General features: G+C 46.0%; 1 protein-coding gene across 8 annotated transcripts in view; it reads left to right on the top strand.

Annotated features, from left to right (window-relative positions):
- The window catches only part of magi3a (membrane associated guanylate kinase, WW and PDZ domain containing 3a), a 125,331-nt gene that overhangs the window by 58,567 nt on the left and 44,133 nt on the right, over positions 1 to 22,631 (top strand). For all 8 annotated transcript variants that reach the window (XM_055654402.1, XM_055654403.1, XM_055654399.1 and 5 more), the window contains exons 2-5: positions 12,921 to 13,037; positions 14,398 to 14,517; positions 19,644 to 19,850; positions 20,349 to 20,484. In XM_055654402.1, coding sequence (XP_055510377.1) covers positions 12,921 to 13,037; positions 14,398 to 14,517; positions 19,644 to 19,850; positions 20,349 to 20,484 — 580 coding nt within the window. The remainder of the gene's footprint in view (positions 1 to 12,920; positions 13,038 to 14,397; positions 14,518 to 19,643; positions 19,851 to 20,348; positions 20,485 to 22,631) is intronic.

The following is a 22,631-nucleotide window of genomic DNA, read 5'->3' as shown; positions in this document are numbered from 1 at the left end:
TTTGGGGATGTAACTAGGAAAATGGACAAGGGAGAGCCAGTGAATGTAATGTACCTGGACTTTCAGAAAGCCTTTGAGAAGGTCCCACATAGGAGGTTAGTGGGCAAAATTAGAGCACATGTTATTGGGGGTAGGGTAGTGACATGCATAGAAAATTGGTTGGCAGACATGAAACAACAATTAGGGATTAACTGGTACCCTTTCAGAATGGCAGGCAGTGACTAGTGGGGTACCGCAAGGCTCGGTGCTGAGATCGCAGCTATTTACAATATACTTTAATGATTTAGATGAAGGGATTAAATGTAGCATTAGCAAATTTGTAGATGGCACAAAGCTGGGTGGCAGTGTGAACTGTGAGGAGGATGCTATGAGGATGCAAGGTGACCTGGACTGGTTGGGTGAGTGGGCAGATGCATGGCAGATGCAGTTTAATGTGAACAAATGTGAGGGTGTCCACTTTGGTGGCAAGAACAGGAAGACAGATTATTATCTGAATGGTGTCAAGTTAGGAAACGGGGAAGTATAACAAGATCTGGGTGTCCTTGTTCATCAGTCACTGAAAGTAAGCGTGCAGGTACAGCATGCAGTGAAGAAAGCTAATGGCATGTTGGCCTTCATAAGAGGAGTTGAGTATAGGAGCAAACGGGTCCTTCTGCAGTTGTACAGGGCCCTAGTGAAACCACACCTTGAGTATTGTGTTTTGGTCTCCAAATTTGAGGGAGTGCAGCGTAGGTTCACAAGGTTAATTCCCGGGATGGCGGGACTGTCATCTGTTGAAAGAATGGAGCGACTGGGCTTGTATACACTGGAATTTAGAAGGATGAGAGGGTATCTTATTGAAACATATAAGATTATTAAGGGATTGGACACGCTAGAGGCAGGAAACATGTTCCCGATGTTGGGGGAGTCCAGAACCAGTGGCCACAGTTTAAGAATAAAGGGATAGGCCATTTAGAACGGAGATGAGGAAAAACCTTTTCACCCAGAGAGTTGTGAATCTGTGGAATTCTCTGCCTCAGAAGGCAGTGGAGGCCAATTATCTGGATGCTTTCAAGAGAGAGATTGATAGAGCTCTTAAAGATAGTGGAGTCAGGGAATATGGGGAGACAGCAGAAACGGGGTACTGTGGATGATCAGCCATGATCACAGTGAATGGCGGCGCTCGCTTGAAGGGCTGAATCGCCTACTCCTGCACCTAGTGTCTATTGTAATCTATCATTCCCTCTCAACCCCATTCTCCATCTTTCTTCCCAAAACCCTTGACACCCATACTAATTAAACTATCAATCTCTGCCTTAAAAATAACCAATTCCTTGTTGTTCACAGCTGTCTGGATTTCATTTCCACAGACTGCTGTGGAGGCCTTCATTTGGTATTTTTAAGGTGGAGATTGAGAGATTTGTAATTAATGAAGGGGCTGTCCCATTTACGCGACTTTTCAGCAACTGTCTGCGACCTTCTGGTTCTGAAAACTCGTGCTTACCTTTATTGAGCCAATTCAAAATGCTGTGTCAGCAAAGGAGAATGCCTAGGGCTACCTCGACTGCCTATAACTACATGGCAACCCCACTACCACTGCTCTACGAGTTCAAAAGAACCATGCCGCCCAATTTTTACTCGCGGAAAATTTTTCAGAATGCTGAAACATTTTCCTCGACCAAACTGAGGCCGCGAGTATGCGGGAACTTCCCTCAAGCATGAAGGAGAGTTACAGTGACCTCCCAGGACCATGAGTTTGTGGCGAGCGCAAGCTCTTCTAAACTCGTAAATTAGGTCGCCATGGTGGGACAGGCCCTTAAGGGTGTCAAAGATTATGGGGAGAAGACAGAATGGGGTTGAAAGGAAAATAATGATCTCCCATGATTAAATTGTGGAGTAGACTCGGTGGGCCTAGTGGCCTAGTTCTACTATAACTTTCTAAAGGTATGTCCTTTTATTCTGAGGCTTTGCCCTCTGGTCCCAGACTCTCCCACTAGTGGAAACATCTCCTCCACATCCATTCTATCCAGGCCTTTCACTACAGGTGCACAACCTTTCATCCGAAATTCCAAATAACGAAATGCTCCGAATAGCGGACATTTTTTCGACCCTTGAAGAAAGGTCCTTGAAGACGTTCACCGAGGGCGGCCCGCAGAGGTGACAGCGGAACCTCCGGTCGGTCCTCGAAGAAAGGGGAACTAAATCCCCATTCATAAAGAGAAGGTGAGGGTATATTGCGCGGGAGGGTTCATAATTGACAATCTGCTGCTGCCTGCCCGCTGAGTTAAAAAGTTCCCACGGTAGACTCGCAATACACAGTGTATCGTGAGTCTTGCGTGGGAACTTTTTAACTCAGCGGGCAGGCAGCAGCAGATTGTCGCTCCCTTCAGTTTCACCCCACCTACACCCCTCTGCTTCCCGGCCATGTGTGTGACCCCTTCCCTCCCCTCTCCAGCTCCCCGCCCATTGCACCGGCGCAGGGGCTTTGCACTGTCTTCACGTCGGCGATGCCAGCAGGTCAGTGCCAGTCACCGACCCCCAGGCCCACTGCAAGCACGGAGATCCCAGAGACCCACAGCCAGCAGCAGTCCAGCCCCGTTCCAACTCCAGAGGAAAACTGCAAACTGGCCGGAGACGTCAGGACCACCAAAAGCCGCTCCCCGATGGGCCGCTACGGCGACAAGTGGCAGTTCGCCCACAGCCCGAGCTGCGCCCCCTCATCGGGACACTGACCCCCAGGCCCACTGCAAACATTGAGATCCCAGATCAGCAACTCCAGTCCAGCCCCGCTCCAACTCCAGAGGAGCACGCTCCCCGTAGGGGCAGAAGCTGATAGTGTGCAAGGTACGTCTTGTTCTTGGGGTGGCGCAGCTCGGGCTGTGGGCGAACTGCCACTTGTCACCGTAGCGGCCCATCGGGGAGCCGATTCCTCTGGAGTTGGAGGGGGGGGAGGGGGGTATTGTGCTGTTTGATCGCCCCCTTGCTATCCCAGGGACAGGGAGACACAGCGGCTTTTGAGAATGGTGGGCAATCACTTCCAAAGTTCTGCCCACACAGTCAGTACACCTCTCCTACACTTGTCTCCCGCACTAAGATCATCTCGCAGAGAATGATCCCAGCCTAACCCTCCCTATTCTCTCCTATTCTGCAAGAAAAAAACTACATTGAAGACTCAAACTCGCGATCGAGTAACTGCCGGGATCGAGGCGCAAACTCGCGACCTTGCGGATATGAGCCGAGCACTCTACCACTGAGCCAGCCGTTAAAATCTTCACTAAAAATCTTCCATTCCGAAAGCCGAAAAATTCCGAATTACGAAACATGTCTGGTCCCAAGGCTTTCGGATAAAAGGTTGTGCACCTGTATTTGGTAAATTTCAGTGAGGTTCTTTCTTATCTTTCTAAACTCCATCGAGTACAGGACCAGTGCCGTCAAACACTCATCTTACATTAACCCAATCATCCCTAAGATCATTCTCATAAACCACCTCTGGGTCCCTTCCAATACCAGCACATCCTTCCTCAGATATGGGCCCAAAACTGCTTCAAATGCAGCCTGATCAATGCCTTATAAATCCTCAGAATTACATTTGTGTTTTTATATTCTAGTCCTCTTGAAATAAATGCTACCATTGCATTTGCCTTCCTTATTACCAATTCAATTTGCAAATTAACCTTTTGAGAATCCTCCACCAGCTCCGATTTCTGAATTCTCTCTCCATTTAGAAAATAGTCTCTGCTTTTATTCCTACTACCAAAATACACAACCGCACACTTTGCCACTTCTTAGACCAACCTCCCACACTGTCCAAGTCCTTCTGCAGAGTCCCTGCTTTCTTTACACTACCTGCCCCTCCACTTATTTTCCAGCACCGACCTCTGCGGAACACCACTAATCACGGACAGCAAAACCAGACAAATCCCCCTTTATTCCCACTCTTTGTCTTCTGCCATTTAGCCAACCTGCTATCCATACTGTATCCGCTGTTCCAGGTGTCAGCTTCTGTACATCGGAGAGACAAAGCGCAGGCTCGGCGATCATTTCACTGAACACCTCCACTCAGTCCGTCTTAACCTACCTGAACTCCCGGTTGCTCAGCACTTCAACTCCCCCTCCCAGCCCCCATCTGACCTTTCTGTCCTGGTCATAAATTGGGGGAATAGCACCTCGTATTTCGCTTGGGCAGCTGTGTGAACATTGACTTCTCTAACTTCAAATAGCCCTTGCTTTCCCCCTTTCCCAATCACCTACCCTTTCCCAGTTCTCCCACCACCCTTCCTGTCTCCGACTATATTATATCTCTGTCCCGCCCACTTCCCTGACGTCAGTCTTGACCCAAAACATCACCCATTTCTACTCTCCACAGGTGTTCCCTGTCCCGCTGAGTTACTCCAGCATTTTGTGTCTACCTGCTATCCATGTTAGTATCTTCCCTATCTTCTTATATGTGGTACCTAAATAAAGGCCCTCTGGAAATCCAGGTAAGCAACATCCACTGACTCTCCTTTGTCTATCCTGCTATATATATATTTTCTCAAAGAATTCCACCAGGTCCACAAAAGTCCACCAAATCACAAAACCATGTTGACTTCAGCCTATTTTGTCATGTGTTTCGAAGTACTAGGAAACCTCATCCTTTCTAATGGGCTCATCTTACCAACCACTGTAGTCGGGCTAACCGGCCGATAGTTTCCACACGTCTGCTTCATTCCCTTCTTGAACTGAGGGGTAACATTTGCAAATTTTCCAGTCCTCTGGTGCCACTACTGACTCTAGTGATTCTCGAAAGATCACGAATGCCTCCACAATCTCAACTGCTTTCAGAACCCTGTGGTATAGTCCATCTGGTTCAAGTGATTTGTCCACCTTTACACCTATCAGCTTCCCAAGCACCTTCTCCTTCGTAATAGCTATTCCACTAACTTCCGTCCCCTGGCTATTGAATTTCAGGCACAAATTCCACTGTGAAGACTACCCCAAAAACGTATTAGAAACATAGAAACATAGAAAATAGGTGCAGGAGGAGGCCATTCGGTCCTTCGAGCCAGCACCGCCATTCATTGTGATCGTGGCTGATCGTCCCCTACCAATAACCCATGCCTGCCTTCTCCACATATCCCTTGACTCCACTAGGCCCTAGAGCTCTATCTAATTCTCTCTTAAATCCATCCAGTGACTTGGCCTCCACTGCCCTCTGTGGCAGGGAATTCCACAAATTCACAACTCTCTGGGTGAAAACGTTTTTTCTCACCTCAGTCTTAAATGACCTCCCCTTTATTCTAAGACTGTGGCCCTGGTTCTGGACTGGCCCAACATTGGGAACATTTTTCCTGAATCTAGATTGTTCAGTCCTTTTATAATTTTATATGTTTCTATAAGATTCAATCCATCTGCCATTTCTTTATTCCCCATTATCACTTCTCCAGCATAATTTTCCAATGGTCCAATGTCTAATCTTGCCCCTTATTTTTTATACATCTGAAGAAACATTTGCTATCCTCTTACATTATAGGCTAGCTCATCTTTATATTTAAACTTTTCTCCCCGTATTGCCTTTTATAGTTACCTTCTGTAGGTTTTTAAAGCTTCCCAAAGCCCCAGCTTCCCACTAATCGTTGCACTATTGGATGCCCTCTCTTTAGTTTTACGCTGTCTTTGACTTCGCTTGTCAGCCAACCCGCCTTAGAATTTTTCTTCCTTTTTTGGATAAAATTATCTTCCGAAAATTATATTCCCAGAAACTCCTGGCTTTGCTGCTCCACCGTTATTCCTGCTAGGGTTGCTTTCCAATCAACTTTAACTAGCTCCTCTCTCATGCCTCTCTCGTTAATTCTACTCAACAGCAATACTGACGTGTGATTTCATCTTCACCCTCTCAAACTATTGTAATTAATTTGTTAGCCAGATATGTAAACACAAGGAAGTTGATTGCCAACAGTCATACAAGAAAGCAACAAGATACATAACCACATAAAAATTAAACATAGACTTAAATAGCCACCACAGCGGCGTGTGAGAATCCCCAAGGCACACATAAGCTGAGAACACACACGCTCCTTCATCGTGGTGTGGCCAGAGTTGTACTGACCACTGTCACTCCCCCTGCAGTCCCTGTCCGCCCCAGAACAGCCAGAAAGCCGTCCACACTTGCACTAGACTCCGGGATGTCCTCATGGAGCCATGTCCCCGCAAAACACCGAGATCACAGCACTCCCTCCAAGTCCTCACCAATGCAGGCAGCACGTCCATCTTGGGGGTTTTTTTTGGTGACTTCAGATTCCCCACTGTGATGGAAGGCAAATACCTTATTTTCTCTTTTTTCCGGCGGTCGGGGCAATCAAAACGTTTGCAGTTGAGGCGATCGAAGCTCCCGCATAGGGACGATCGAAGCTACCGCGATCAGGGCGGTCGAAGCTCCCGCATAGGGACGATCGAAGCTACCGCGATCAGGGCGGTCGAAGCTCTTGCGGTTGGAGCTCCTGCAGTCGATCCCTAACAAAGGGACCGCCAGCTCCACCATGTTGAAGCTGCAGTGCAGATGGAGATACGATGACAGTCACATCTCTGTTGAGGAAAGAGATAAAAGGTTTCCCCCAACCCCCACGCCACATAATATAAAAACTATAAGTACACTAAAAACATACAAGTAAACACAGACCAAAACAGCAAAAGAAGAAGAAGGCAAGACAGGCTGTTGGCGAGGCTGCCATGTACAGCGCCATCTGGTGGAGATCACTATAGGTTGAATTTTATCATATGGTCACAGTCACCGTGAGACTCCAGAAACAGCACCCAACTGCTTTCATCACTATCTTGGGGGATTTCAACCACGTGACTTTGGACGCTACCTGTCCCACCAGGGATATGAAACATCCCTTGTGTTGTTCTGCTGAAGTTTCTGCTGTTGACTGTCCACCAGGGATATGAAAACATTGGACCTGCCAATGTAAAAGTTCTGTGTGGATAACGTTCTCCCTGAGGAGACTGTTCACTGTTTCCCCAACAACAAGCCCTGGGTCACCAGTGACATGAAGGCCCTTCTCTACCAGAAGAAGATGGCCTTTAGGAATGGTGGCAGGGAGGAGGTGAATCGGGTGCAGAAAGACCTGAAGGCGAGACTGAGGCAGGGCAAGGACGACTACAGGAGGAAGTTGGAGCTGAAATTTCAGCAGAACAACACGAGCTGTGTGAAGAGCATTACAGGCTCCAAGAACACCAGTGGCCTGGGGAGGGAAAGCAATCAGGACTGGGCCAACGAGCTAAACCTGTATTTTAATAGATTTGATGGTAGGGCGTCTGCCCACCCTCCCCCCTGCTCCCTGACAGACTCTCCCTCAATCGGCGAACAACTCATCAGGATGGCTGGCTTTGTCCTGGGGGCGGAGTTGGATTCATGGGAGATGGTCTTGGAGGGGAGGATGCTCCTCAAACTGCGGAGCATCTTGGACAATACAGCTCATCCCCTCCATGGCACACTGGTCTACCTGAGGAGCACCTTCAGCAACAGACTTGTTCTACCACGATGCAGGACAGAGCGCCACAGGAGATCCTCTTTCCCTGTGGCTATCAAACTGTATAACTCCTCCCCCTTCTGTCGTGGTGACTTCCCCCCCCCCCCCCCCCCCCCCCCCCCCTCTCCCCTCCCCCACAGCCTTTGCATTTCCCCAATCCACTCGTCACTTTAATTTCCACAGCATGTGGAGATGGGGGCTCCGCCAAAGCCCAGCCTGTGAATGTGGAGCAGAACAACTGACAGCCAACCATGTCATCTCTGGGTGCCTGCTCTACCACCCACCAAATGGAGCTCGGGGCCTGGCAGACATTGACGCAGAGACAACAAGCTGGCTGCTCAATACCAGGCTTGAGATCTAACCTTAGTTTATTTATTTATGTTTCATTCGCAAGAAGAAGAAGACGACTTTCATGTTGCATATTTTGTGTTTTTACGACTGTTGGCAGATCAATTTCCCTTCTAGGGTAAATCAAGTTATATTGTATTGTCACTGCCTCCTCGGGGTTTCATTGCCTAAAGCTCTCAAATAAAATCTGTTCATTTACATAATACCAAATCTAGAATTGTATTTTTCCTAGTATGCTCGCCGACAAGCTGCTCTAAGAAGCTATCTCATAGGCACTCTGCAAATTCCTTTCCTTGGGATCCTGTACCATCCTGATCTTCCGTCTACGTGCAAATTGAAATCCTCAATGACCACTAACATTGCCTGTAATATGTGCATCATCTTTATCCACTGATGAGGTTCTGGAAGGCTGGAGGGGAGCTAATGCCCCTGTCCCACTTAGGAAACCTAAACGGAAAACTCTGGAGACTTTGCGCCCCACCCAAGGTTTCCGTGCGGCTCCCGGAGGTTGCAGGTGGTTGCTGGAGGTTGCAGGTAGTGGAAGCAGGTAGGGAGACTGACAAAAACCTCCGAGAGCCTCCCTGAACCGCACGGAAACCTTGGGTGGGGCGCAAAGTCTCCAGAGGTTTCCGTTCAGGTTTCCTAAGTGGGACAGGGGCTTTATGTACTGCTCATTAAGAATCGGAGCGAAGACTAGCCAGGGAACCACAGGCCAATGAACCTGATATCAGTTGTGGGAACAGTGTTGGAGGGGATTCTTAGGGACAGGATCTACTAGCATTTGGATAGGCATGGCTTCGTGCGTGGAATCGTGTCACACTAATCTGATCAGAGTTTTTTGAAGAGGTCACCAAGAGGATGGATAAGTGTCAAGCTTTGGATATTATCCATATGGATTTTATCAAGCGTTCGGCGATGTCCTATATGGTAGGATGGTCTGGAAGATTGTATCACATGGAATCCAAGGCGAGCTCGCCAATTAGATTCAACATTGATTTGGAGAAAGGAGTCAGAATAGGTGTGGAAGGTTGTTTTTTCTGACCCGAGGAGCACCCTGGGGGTTGGTGCTGGGTCTACTGTTGCTTGTTGCGTACGATAGAGAATTGGAGTTAACGTTGTTAGTAAATTTACAAATAACATCAACATTAGTGGGGATATGGACAGTGGGAATGATATCTAGTTCAAAGGTTTCAAAGGTCTTTTATTGTCACATATACCAGTTAAGGTACAGTGATATGTGAATAACTATAGCCATATGAAAAAAAAAAGCAAGTCACACGACCACGTAATGTGTCGGGGCGATCGAAGCTCCTGCGGCATGGAGTTCCTGAAGTCGGTCTCTGACCAGAGACCGTGGACTCTGTGATGTTAAAGTCCACAAGCTCACAAAGTTGGAGCTCCGAAGTAGATCCTTGGCAAAGGGATCATGGGCGCCGCGATATGTCCCGTAGGCACCTGCGTTTGAGCTCTGAAAAGTCGGTCTCCAGGCCGACAACTTCTCAATGTTATGCCGCGGTGTGGACGGAGATACGATGAAGACATCCTTTGGAAGGGTGTCTGTAACTTGGAGGTTGCAGTAGGGATTCACCAGCATGTTATCCTGTGCATTTAGGAGCACTGTTGCCATTGACTAACCCATCAACACCCTGGGGATTGCCATGGATGGCATGATGTAAAACGCACGTCAGGAGTTTAGAATACTCAGCTTGCTTGGATGAGTACAGCTTTGTCTAAAGGAGCAAAGTGTACATTCATTTCCTCTGGGGGAGCACCGTGACTGCACTGTGAGTCATCTATAAAATGCACAGCTGCTCATTCACAAGGCTGTTTTGACAGCAGCGCCTAAAGTGCACTCGAGAAGGATATTGGATGCAAAAACGCAACGGCAAACTCCACAATGCCAAATTGGGTACTGAGTGTGATGTTTCTTTCCAGAGATGCTGCCTGCCCTGCCGAGTTACTCCAGCGTTTTGTGTCTATCTTCGGTGTAAACCACCATCTGCAGTTCCTTCCTACACATGACATTTTTCTTCATCACTGGGACAAACTCACTTTCCCGTTACGTACCCTGGAATAGAAATTATATAAAATTGGGCTTGCACCAACCCTCAATAGCCTGATTTTGATGGGTGTCCCTCAGAATATGTGATTCTTATTTTGAATGCTGCTTTTGGTAACCTGGGAGAAATCCATCTTGTGTGAGCTATTTGTAATGCTCGGAATTCGACCTGGGTTTGAAGCTGACCTAAATGACTGGTCTCCTTGCTCAGAACAAGTCATCTCCTACCCTTCAACCTACAGCATGTGAATGCATTTGGGGGTTGGTGCTATGAGATGAAAACAAAACTATTAAGAAAGAGAACAATATTAGTACGGGTAGGAAGGAACAACATCTCTGGTTAGAAAGTGTTTTATTGTCAAATGTCCCGATAGAACAATTAAATTCTTACTTGCTGCAGCATAACAGAATATGTAAACATAGTACACTGTAAGTCTGAAGAAGGGTTTCAGCCCGAAACGTTGCCCATTTCCTTCGCTCCATAAATGCTGCTGCACCTGCTGAGTTTCTCCAGCACTTTTGTCTACACTGTAAACATCGATTGGTGACATTTTGGTTCACGACCCTTCTTCTGTCTTCTATCCAGAGATGCTGCCTGTCCCGCTGAGTTACCCTAGCATTTTGTGTCTATCTAATACTAGTATGAGATATGATTAACAGGAAATCCACACCTGTAGTGATTGTGGCATCTTCTTGTGTGAGCGGTTACATCAAGTCATTTAGTGCAAGTACTGGGCGGCTTGCAATTGTGAAGCCATTAGTTCCCTGAGGCTTGAACAGCACCTGGCTGAATGAGGGACTTTGCAGTGAGATGTGGCATCAGTGAATAACACGCATTTGGTTTTGATTCTACCTTTTTAATAATTTGTGAATTGTAAAATATGAATATTAAATCTGTAATGTTGTCAAATAAATGGGATTTACCTGATACAGTTCACACGACGGAAATACGTTTAAATACGACGAAATATTTATATTTTATTTTAAATCGGCCGTTTTTCTTTGGGATTTGTGCATTCACCTTGGTCGTGTGTCTGTCTGCTAGATTGGCAGCAGCGCGAAAATGCGTTGGAAAGGGTGCAGACTACAAAAATGCTGGAGAGACTCAGCGGGGGCAGCAGCATCTATGGAGCGAAGGAAATAGGCAACGTTGCCTATTTCTTTCAGGGTTTCGGCCTGAAAACGTTGCCTATTTCCTTCGCTCCATAGATGCTGCTGCCCCCGCTGAGTTTCTCCTGCGCCCTTTCAAACGCATTTTTGTCTACCTTCGATTTTCCAGCATCTGCAATTTCCCTACGTTCGGCAAACCGGATTGCTACACCTCGGTCTTTGACGGGGTGCAATGCAAATTCACCAAAAGAGAGCGGGATGAATCTAGCTCGACTAATTGCAGACGGTCTTGTTTCTTCAATGGGTTTGGAGGAGGACGTGGTGTGGCAGACACGTTTATGTGACGCGGGGGGGGGGGGGGTTGTCCCTGTTGCTTTTTTTTGTTACAACAGCGGTGAAACGACAATGACGTTCTCCGGCAGCCTACTCTTTATTCAAGGCTGACGTGTGGTGCATGCTAAACACATCACATTTATTCAGTGTAGCAGTAGTAGTGGTGGTAGTGGCGAGCATAAACCCCATTCATTACCGCAAGGGCGACAGACGCATCATTTGCGTTTAAGAAGGAACTGCAGATGCTGGAAAATCGAAGGTAGACAAAAATGCTGGAGAAACTCAGCGGGTGCAGCAGCATCTATGGAGCGAAGGAAATTTCCCTCAAGGTTTCGACCCGAAACGTTACCTATTTCCTTCGCTCCATAGATGCTGCTGCTGCTGCACCCGCTGAGTTTCTCCAGCATTTTTTTGTCTACCTCCGATCATTTGAGCCCGATTTCAGGGGTTGGAATCTGGGGCTGCGCCGAATAGTAGGTGCACACAATGAGACGTGATTGTAACAACGCGTTTGGCAGCGCATGTACAAGATGCGTCCGTCAGCAGGAGGATTGCACTTCGCTGCCATCCTTTGACGTCCTGCGTCCTGCTGTATAATCCTCGATCCCGGGACGCCAATACGTCAAGAGGGGTGGTGCAGACTTGGTCCCTTGAAAGGGAAGCTGCTGCTTTTTTTACGCTATCCTGGAAGCCAGTTTGCAGATCTTGCCCGTCTGCCCGATGGCCGCTGTGGAGTGAACTGCATTGAATCTGCGCTTCGCTGCCCGGTGGCAGGCAGGGTCATTGAGGGGGAATCCAAACCAAAGATTATAGAGGAGCTCTCTTTGCTCCAACCCCCTCGGGCGTTTGTTGTGCAGCTTTGTTGCACGAAGATACAACAAACATGCTGTTGCAGGATCTTCTGATGCAGGACGTTTGAAGGAGGCTGAGAATTTAATTTAAAAACGATGCATGTCCGCAAATGTTAGCTGAAAGCAACCCATGACCTGTCCCAGAGAGGTGAGTACGTGCGATTGAAAGGCCATTTGGGGATTGAAGGGAAAATGGGGGACAAAGAGGAGGGAGTCTGCAAGACGAGCTATTCACTCACCTGCCGCGTTGAAGCGACTGACAATGACATTCGCCTATCTGCCCGTGGACGTGTTCTGTGATAGACGCTGTGCCGTTGGACAGGACAGAGTGCAATGCTATCTTATTAAAACGACATCGGTATCCTCCTTCCATCAGTTAACGCGTTTTATTCGTGAAAGGGCTGTTCAGTGTCAATGTGTCCAGTTGTTCTAGTGTATGACTGGTCTGCTGTCTGTGAGGATGAAGATCAGAACAACATTTTTATGGTCGCTTCACATACTGATAAAATCAAATTTAAATGGTGACATTTTAATAGTAGAAATATTAAACTTTAATGAAGGCACTTGGTGTTATAAATAATGTAGTCTGTTCCGTGTGAGAAATCCATTGAACCCATGGTTAGATGGTTCTATATTGAGGGAAATAATTGGTATATTCAGACCATCCTTTCCTTGCCTACTGTCTAATAGATGACAATTAAAATAATGAAGGTATTTTGTTTTAAACAGGCAGGATAATAAACAAGGAGCTTCGTCACTACCTCAGCCTGCAGTTCCAGAAGGGGTCGGTGGACCACCAACTGCAGCAGGTGATCCGGGATAACTTGTACCTGCGAACAATCCCATGTAAGTGTGTGTGAATGAAAAGGGCACATTGGAGTTCCTTTAGAGTTTGAGTAGAACAGTAGAGAAGCAATGGATGTATATTTGGACATTCAATATGATGGAAGCAGACTGTTTAGTTTGGTTTATAGATGCAGCGCAGAAACAGGCCCTCCGGCCGACCCAGTCCACACCGACCAGCCATCTCCGCACACTTACACTATCCCACACACAATAGGGCCAATTTACAATTATACCAAGCCAATTAACCTACAAACCTGTACGACTTTGGAGTGTGGGAGGAAACTGAAGATCACAGAGAAAATCTTACTATGAAAGTAAGCATGCAGGTACAGCAGACAGTGAAGAAAGCGAATGGCATGTTGGCCTTTATAACACGAGGAATCGAATATAGGAGCAAAGAGGTCCTTCTGCAGTTGTACAGAGCCCTAGTGAGACCACACCTGGAGTATAGTGTGCAGTTTTGGTCCCCTAATTTGAGGAAGGACATTCTTGCTATTAAGGGAATGCAGCCTAGGTTTACAAGGTTAACTCCCGGGATGGCGGGACTGTCATATGCTGAGAGAATGGAGCAGCTGGGCTTGTACACTCTGGAGTTTAGAAGGATGAGAGTGAATCTCATTGAAACATATAAGATTGTTAAGGGCTTGGTTCACTTCTCAATATTCTCCGAAAATAATTTCCAAATGTGTTTATGCTGAGCCGATACAGCTTCAAAGTTATTTTGTTGCTTCACAGTAAAGGGCCTGTCCCACTTTCACGACCTAATTCACAACCTCTGCCGAGTTTGCCCTTGACTCATACTCGCAGCATGATCGTCATGAGGTCGTAGGTAGGTCGTGATGCTAGTCGTAGGTATTCGTGGCATCAAGTAGGTTGGGGCGTTTTTTCTAGCCTGATGAAAAATGTCCACGAGTAATAAAGGTTGTGAATTAGGTCATGAAAGTGGGACAGGCCCTTTAGAAAGAGCTTGCCTTCCTTTACAAGGGAACCCAAATCTGATTACAAAATGTTAAAATTAGTCAGGGGAATAGTAGGATAGACCAAAGCTATCCAGGATTGGAATTTCCCAACCATACAGTGTCAGATAACCAATCTGAAAATTTAGAATTGGGCACCAGAGGAATATGCTGGAAATGCTATTTTTTCCTTGGCAGATCAAAGCTCTTCAAATGACAATTGATAAATCAATTATTAATTTAGTTTTTTTTAAGGTAAAACCTTGAGGAATATGCAGCAAATGTGGGTTTTGGGAATTGGATGAATGTGTTTGTCATCTCATTAAATGGTAGAACAGGAAGGTTCCACTGCCACTTCTATCTACAATGCATTCCATCATTGCTTTTATTCTTTGTTGTTTCAGGCACAACAAGGCCACCCCGGGATGGTGAAGTTCCAGGAGTTGATTATAACTTCATTTCTCTGGAAGAGTTTAAAACACTAGAAGACAGCGGAGCCCTGTTGGAGAGCGGGACGTTTGATGGTGAATTGCCAAGTCCTCCCCTCGTTCAGTTGCACGCTACTGAGCTCAATGCTCAAAGCATAGATGGAGTTCGTAATGAAACACAAATGTCACAACTGCCTGAGTTCCCTTTATCATGATAAAATATTTTTAAGGTGCTTCAAATGTTATCAAGAAATGTCTGAAGGAGACCACATGCAAGAATTAGAGGAGTAATTGGATCTTACACGATTTGGAAAAATATGCTACGGTACCAAACTGCGTGGTACAGAATGGCTGTAATATCATTTGGAAAAATAGAAGTGGATTAATTGATTTTAATCCTTATTTATACCTTAAAAATGAGCAAAGTGAGGGAATTATAGGCTGGCGAGCCTTATTTGGGAATACTGGAAAAGATTCTTCAGGATATAATTTAAAAAAAGGGCTAATTGGGGCAGTCAGCATGGCTTTGTACATGGCAGGTCTTGCTAACTTGATTGTGTTTTCTTAGGAGGCGCCAAAGGTGATCGCTGAGGACAGGGTGGTGAATGTTCTTTACATGGGTTTTAGTAAGGCGTATGATAAAGTTGCCCCATAGGTTGATTAAGGTGCACGGGATTCACAGTGACTTGGTTGTATGGATTCAGAACTGGCTTACTAATAGAAGACAGTGTTGTGATGGAAGGCCACGATTCAGACTGGATGTGGAGTTTAACAGTGTGCTGGGACTTGTGCAAGCGTGAGGTGCTGCACTTTGGGCGGCTGAATGCAAGGGAAAACTATACCGTTAATGGAAAGATCCTTCGTGTACAAGGGGATCTTTGGGTTCAAGTCCAAAGCTCCCTAAAAGTGGCAACACAAGTAGATACAATGGTAAAGGAGAAATTCATGGGCTGGTGCATTGAGTATAAAGGCCACTAATTCATGCTACAGCTTCATAGGACTTTGGTTGAGCCACATCTGGAGTATTGTGTGCAATTCTGGTTGCGCCATTACACGAAAGGTGTGTATAATTTGGAGAGGGTGCAGAAGAGGATTACCAAAACACTGCCTGGATTAGTGCGTAATAGTACTGGGAGGTTGGAGAAGCTTGAATTGGTTTCTCTGGAGTGTTGGATGCGGATAGAAGTATATAAAATTGAGAGGCATAGATAGAGAGCCAGAACATTTCTCTCACAGAAATGTGTTTGACTTGTGGGGGGGTATAGATCTGAGGTGATAGGGACAAACTTTAAAGGAGATGTGCTTGGCATGAGGGTGGTTGGAGACATGCTGCCAGGGATGCTGGTGGAGGCCGATATGATAATGATGTTTTTTTTGGGTTTTTTTTGTTTATTTTATTAGAAGTTAATACAGCACAAAACAGTACAGTGGAACCTAATTTTAGGTGCCAACTATGTAATATCGTAATCCATTCTATGTACAACCTCTAGTTTTATGTTATAAGAAGGAAGTAAGCAGGACAAGAAAAAGAAAACAATAGAAAGGGGAAAAAGTGGAAAATTAGATGGTAGAGAGTAGGAAAATGTGAAGTGTGTGTATAAAAAATAAAAAAAGGAAGAGAGAAAGTGGAAAGTAGAAATAGAAGAGAAGGCCCCTTAAAAGAGAATTTTTCAAATCTGTATTCGGAGATGTAGATCTGTCCGCGTCATGAACTGAAATCAGCAATCTTTACGGTACCGCTGCATCACATGATTCCAAAAAGTCGATGAAAGGAGACCAACTCCTTAAGAATTGGTCATATTTATCTATTAGTATGATAATGGTGTTTAAGAGGCTTGTAGCTGGACACATGGAAGTGCAAACAATGGATCACGGGGTATGGGTCATGTGCATGCAGTTCAGGTTAGTTTAGCCTGGCACAGACATTGTGGGCTGAAGAGCTTGTGACTGTGCTGCACTTTTCGTTGTTCTCAATAATACATAGTCATAGAATCATACAGAACAGAAACAGGTCCTTTAGACCAACTCGTCTATACCGACTAAGATGCCCCATCTAGCCTAATCACATTTATGCACATTAGACTAATTTCCCTCGTAAATCTTTCCCATCCATGTACCTGTCCAAGTGTCTTTTGAATGTTCTAATTTCCCGTCGTGATTCAGTGGCATCATCCCCCAAATCTTTCTCTGCTACATCTACAACTGCATTGAGGTTCTCTCCTGCATCCTGCACTTGTGCAGGACATTGACAGAACAGCAGTTCCTCCCAACTTCATTGTACTTAAAACCATATTTCAGGTCTCCAATTAGTCATGTTTGGACTCTCTAACTTATTTCCTGTAAGAAATCAGTGATCTTGAATGAAATTATACCAGCAATTCCCTCTGGCTTCTTGAAACCTGGTCCATCCGTTGACCACATGGTAAAAAAAAACACTTTCTGCAGATTAATTTTACCCCACCAACTCCGTTCTGTACAGGTCAAGGAGAAACGGCTTGTCATGCTCAGCATGATCTTGAGGCTTTAGAATTGAAAGCATAAACCAATCTCCAAATGACTTAATTGCTTCTGAAACAAATTTCCCCATTCCCTTAACCATTTCAGTAACTCCTCTCATAATTAATATCTGCAAAATCTTTTATCGACTGGAGTGACTGGACTGCACAAAGTGCTGTAGCACACACATAGGTACAGGTGCACAACCTTTTATCCGAAAGCCTTGGGACCAGACACTTGTCGGATTTCGGACATTTTCGGATTTCAGAATGGAAGATTTTTAGCGTAGATTAGGTAGGTAGCGCGGGCGGCTTGAAAAGTCTGGAGCAGCTGCCTCCTCCCCGGAGACCGGGAGAATCATTGCATAAATGTTAGTCAGTTAGTTTGGAGGGATTTTATGTGGTGGTGGTGGTGTAGGGGTGAAGGGGGAAACTTTAATTCTTAGTCCCCTACCTACCTGGTCGGCGACTCCCAACCTCGCGGAGCTGGGGGCTCCGTCCGGCCGCGGGCGGCGCCGGTTGTAGCTCCGACCCCGGCAACTCTACCCCTGGCTGCGAGGCGCTCCAAATCCAGCGCGGCCCGCGGCCGGACGTCCCAGCTCCGAGAATGTCGGGAGTCGGCGGCATCGCAGCGCTGGGATACCAGCGGGGAGCGGGCAATGCCTTACCGGGTCGCCGTGCGGCAAGCTCCGGAGCGCTGTGGCAGCCGACTCCCAACATCGCGGAGCGTCGCTGGATTTGGAGCCGCGGAGCTGGGGGCTTCGTCCGGCTGCGGGCGGCGCAGGTGGAGCTCCGACCCCGGCAACTCTACCCCTGGCTGCGCGGCTCCAAATTGACAGCGACGCTCCGCGATGTTGTGTGTCGGCGGCGATGTTGTGTATCCCAGCGCTGCGACGCCGCCGACTCCCGACATTCGCGGAGCTGGGGTGTCCGGCCGCGGGCCGCGCTGGATTTGGAGCGCCTCGCAGCCAGCGGTAGAATTGCCGGGGTCGGAGCTACAACCGGCGCTGCCCGCTGCCCCACCGACCACAGCGCTGCGGAGCTTACTGCACAGCGACCCGGTAAGGCATTGACCGCTCCCCGCCTCTCCGACCAGGTAGGGGACTAAGAATTAAAGTTTACCCCTTCACCCCCCTTCACATAAAAGCCCTCCAAACTAACTGACTAACCTTTAAGCAATGATTTACAGATGTTTAAGCGTCTCCCGGTCTCCAGGGAGGAGGCAGCCGCCACAGTAGTACAGACCTGGGTTGACCGTGGGTCGTTTTGGGTCAGGTTTGGCGCCAAACGCGAGCTTTGGTGCGCAGACGACATCTGGAAAAAATGGCCGGTTTTCGGAGCTTTTCGGTTTCTGGAACACCGGATAAAAGGTTGTGCACCTGTAATACAAGAATTACTAGACTGTCTTTATTGAGCTTTGTGAATTACAAACTAAATCTGGCTCATTTTATTCATTGTCTTTGAGCATCACAGCAATAGCTTGTTTATCCCGCAGGATCCTCCATTTAAATCTGCTTTACACGCTTTCCATTGTAAGTAAGTCTGTCTTGAATTCTTTTTTGTTCCTACGTAAAGCACTTTTCATTCCACTATCGATGTATATTGGGCATTCATCTTACATGGCCACTTTCTATTATGAGTGGGAATAAATAAATGAATTATCCCTTGCATTCCGATGCTGTTCCCCTGCCAGGCTCCCATTTCAGTACTACCAGATGGGCTAACATTTGAATCCCAGTAGTGTTCAATTACCAAGATACGCAGCTGCTAGCTGTTTGACTCATTACTTACTGATACCCAGTTTACAGCTATTGAAAACAAAAGCTGTGAATGCTGTAAATTTGAAATAAAACAGAACATTCTGAAAAATACACAGCAGATCCGGTAGAATCTGCAGAGTGCAACAGTTAACACTTACGGCTACAAACTTGAAATCTGTAGCAGTCAGCATACACATCTAGTGTCTTTTGTATAGGAAGGAACTGCAGATGCTGATTTAAACAGAAGACAGGCACAAAAAGCTGGAGTAACTCAGCGGGACAGGCAGCATCTCTGGAGAGAAGGAATGGGTGACGTTTCGGGTCAATTCATCACCCATTCCTTCTCTCCAGCGATGCAGCCTGTCCTGCTGAGTTACTCCGGCTTTTTGTGTCTATCTGATGTATTTTCTAAAGCAGCATTTCTGTTTTGATTCCTGGCCGTTGTGACATACATTCTAGCTTTTCTTTGGGTAAAAAAAGTTTCTGCAGAATTTTCATCTTTATGGCCCCCGTATTTTGATTTCCCACAAGGTTAATGGCAAAATGAACTGCAGGAATTGATCATATCTGAGGGAGAAAAGGTTGCAAGGGTATAGTGAAATGTAGAAGGGAAGTAGGGACAAACGGGATTGCTTTCCTTGGAACAGACATAGATATGTATAGGAAGGAACTGTAGATGCTGGTTTATATCGAAGGTAGACACAAAATGCTGGTGTGACTCAGTGGGACAGGCAGTACCTCTGGAGAGAAGGACTGTGTTGGGCTGAAATATATGATTAACTGAAGTTGTGGCCGTTAGTGCTCCTAAACCTGTTACCCTTAGTGCTCCTGAACTTGCTGCCAATAGTACTGTGTATATCAGAGTTCCCATTCCACTTATACTCGACCATTTATTTGTTAAGCCTGTAGTTAAGAAGCTCATTTGCACTTTGTGCCCTTCCCCGTCTCCCGCACCACGATTTGGCAGGTAATTTCTATGGGACACCGAAGCCTCCTGCAGAACCTGGTCCCTTTCAGCAGGATGTAGTGGATCAAGTTGTTCTGGATGACAACTCAGATGAGGCACAAAGGAAACGAACAACATCAGTAAGCATGATGCAGCGAGCTGACACTCTGGTCCCTGATGAAGACGATGACGATGAGAGGCCCACTGCTAATGGGACTGGTTACCCAGGTGAGTAAGTGTGGAGTCGTCCTTTGACATAGTTCAAGCCTGGTCACTGTGCAAATTCTTGCTCTGCTCCTTTGCTGTCACACTGCGCACATGGGGCACCTGCCACTTCTGCATGGACTGAGTTTTGCATCGATACATTGTCACAGCTAATGTATTGATCACCTTCCTGTCAAGGTTTGCTTTAGAAACCAGCTGAGAAAGCAAATAAAATAGTTCAGTCATCATGAAAAATCTAGAGTTAGATGTTCTGTTCCTAATGGGCTCAAACCACAATCCAGCATTTTTTTAATTTACTCTCAGCTAGATATCCTATCATTTTATTGTGCGCACTTACAGGTAATATGCAGAGAAAGATCATAAATTGTCCATCTGTTTGAGATTTAATCTCATTACAGTATCTGTCCCAGTCATGTAGAAATATTTAGTTTTTGTGCAAACCTTCCTGGCTTTCACATTTCAACCTAAGCACTGTAATGGAGGGGGTTATTCATTCCTCAGGGCCAGGGCCCAGCCAAACTGATGGGGTCTCAGAATTCAGGTACTTGGATCCGGTTGCCAGAGAGGACTCGATGGAGCCACTGCCGAGCAATTGGGAGATGGCGTACACTGACAGCGGAATGATCTACTTCATTGAGTGAGTATCACGGACTGGGGAGTGTCTGGTAAATCTGATTTTCTTATCTGTACAACTTGAGTTGATGTAGTGATATTGCAGTCAAACAACGAGTGGGATTACAATCAGGTCGAACATCTCAAACTATTGGGCAAAATTGACCTTGGAGAAATGAGTTTTAAAGGGCAATGAAATGGAGTCAGATGCATTTAGGGAGTGGAAACATTACAGCCTGTAATAGGTTTTGATATTCAGAATTACTTTTCATCAAGGTCTGGCCACAATTTTGTTTAATATTCAAAGCCGATCTTGCATTTCCTTGGTGTCTCTGAATCATGGAATTGTACAGCATGGAAATAGATCATTCAGCCCAACTTGTCCACATCTGCCAGTGGGCACTCTTCTGTATTAACCCCATCGCACAACATTTGGTCCATAGACCCCTCTGCCCCAGTGATTCAGGTGTCCAAGACATTTCTTAAATGCACTCTGAACCTACTTCACCACAGTGCATTCCAGGTAGTTACCACTCTCTCTGTGTAGATCATTCGCATCCTCTTCCCCTTACTTAAAACATGTCCTCTAGTTTCATCTGCCTATTGTGCCCTACCTATACCCCATCATAGTTTTACTTGCAGCTCGTTCTGCTAATATGCGACAGTTAGTGTTCCATAGAATTGACGTGACACAGAAAATGGCACAATAAAGACAATTATCAATGGGGGGGGAATGGGATTTGGGGTCAGAAAGTCTCTGATTTGCAATAAGTTATTTTTCCTAGCAGGATTTTCAAAATAAAGGCCTTTTAAATAGCCATGTTTATTTTTGTTACTACAATCTAAAAATATTAAAGGCTGCAGGTTACATTGTTTAGTACAGGATCGTGGCACAAATGTCACTTTCAATGACCACCCGTGGTGAAAGTGGCAGATGTGTTTTTTGTAGACAAAAATATCTGATTGCCACGTGGAAGCTACATGGAAATTTATTTCCAAGACAGTTATTTTTCTGCTTCTCAATTTCCAAAATAATTTGTGGTTATCTTCTTCACAATCGAAATCTTGTCATAACCGATTAAGCCCCCCCTAACACACATAGTGTTCCCTAATTCATTGTTCTATATCCAATGCGCCTGTGGAAACACGTATTAGAGCGGAACTAAATGTACCTCAGTTCTGTCCCATTCCTTCTTAACCATCGCTTTTCCAGGGAGAAAGGAGCTAGTTTCTCCAGCTTCTCCTCATAACATTATATGTTATAGGAAACATCACCATGTTATAGGATAGATATTGTCAAGCTTGATAGGGTTCAGAGAAGATTTACGAGGATGTGGCCAGGACTAGAAGATGTGAGCTATAAGGTGAGGTTGAGTAGGCTGGGTCTCTATTCCTTGGAGTGTAGGAGGATGAGGGGTGATCATATAGAGGTGTACAAAATACGAGAGGAATAGATCAGGTAGACGCATAGAATCTCCTGCCCAGAGTAGGGGAATTGAGGACCTGAGTTCAAGGTGAAGGGGAAAAGATTTAATAGAAATTGGAGGGGTAACTTTTTCACACAAAGGGTGGTGGGTGTATGGAACAAGCTGGCAGATGAGGTAGTTGAGTCTGGGAATATCCCAACATTTAAGAAACAGGTACATGGATAGGACAGGTTTGTAGGTATATGGACCAAGTACAGGCAGGTGGGACTAGTGTACCTGGGACATGTTATAATATAACCATATAACCATATAACAATTACAGCATGGAAACAGGCCATCTCGACCCTTCTAGTCCGTGCCGAACACATAATCTCCCCTAGTCCCATATACCTGCGCTCAGACCATAACCCTCCATTCCCTTCCCATCCATATAACTATCCAATTTATTTTTAAATGATAAAAACGAACCTGCCTCCACCACCTTCACTGGAAGCTCATTCCACACAGCTACCACTCTCTGAGTAAAGAAGTTCCCCCCTCATGTTACCCCTAAACTTCAGTCCCATAATTCTCATGTCATGTCCCCTTGACATGTCCCCTAGCCATATCCTATGGCTAACCATGTTGGCTGGTGTATCCACACTGTATCACTCTATGACTCTATAACGGAATAGTTCCATCCCAGACAATGACACGCAGCCTTTTCAATGTCTTATCCTTTATCTTGGTGATCAGAATTGGATGC

This window comes from Leucoraja erinacea, chromosome 24 (genome assembly GCF_028641065.1).
Source record: "Leucoraja erinacea ecotype New England chromosome 24, Leri_hhj_1, whole genome shotgun sequence".
In the NCBI taxonomy this organism is placed as follows: Eukaryota; Metazoa; Chordata; class Chondrichthyes; order Rajiformes; family Rajidae; genus Leucoraja; species Leucoraja erinaceus.
Note: the sequence above shows the minus strand (reverse complement) of the source record. Positions and strands in the feature narration are given on the sequence as shown.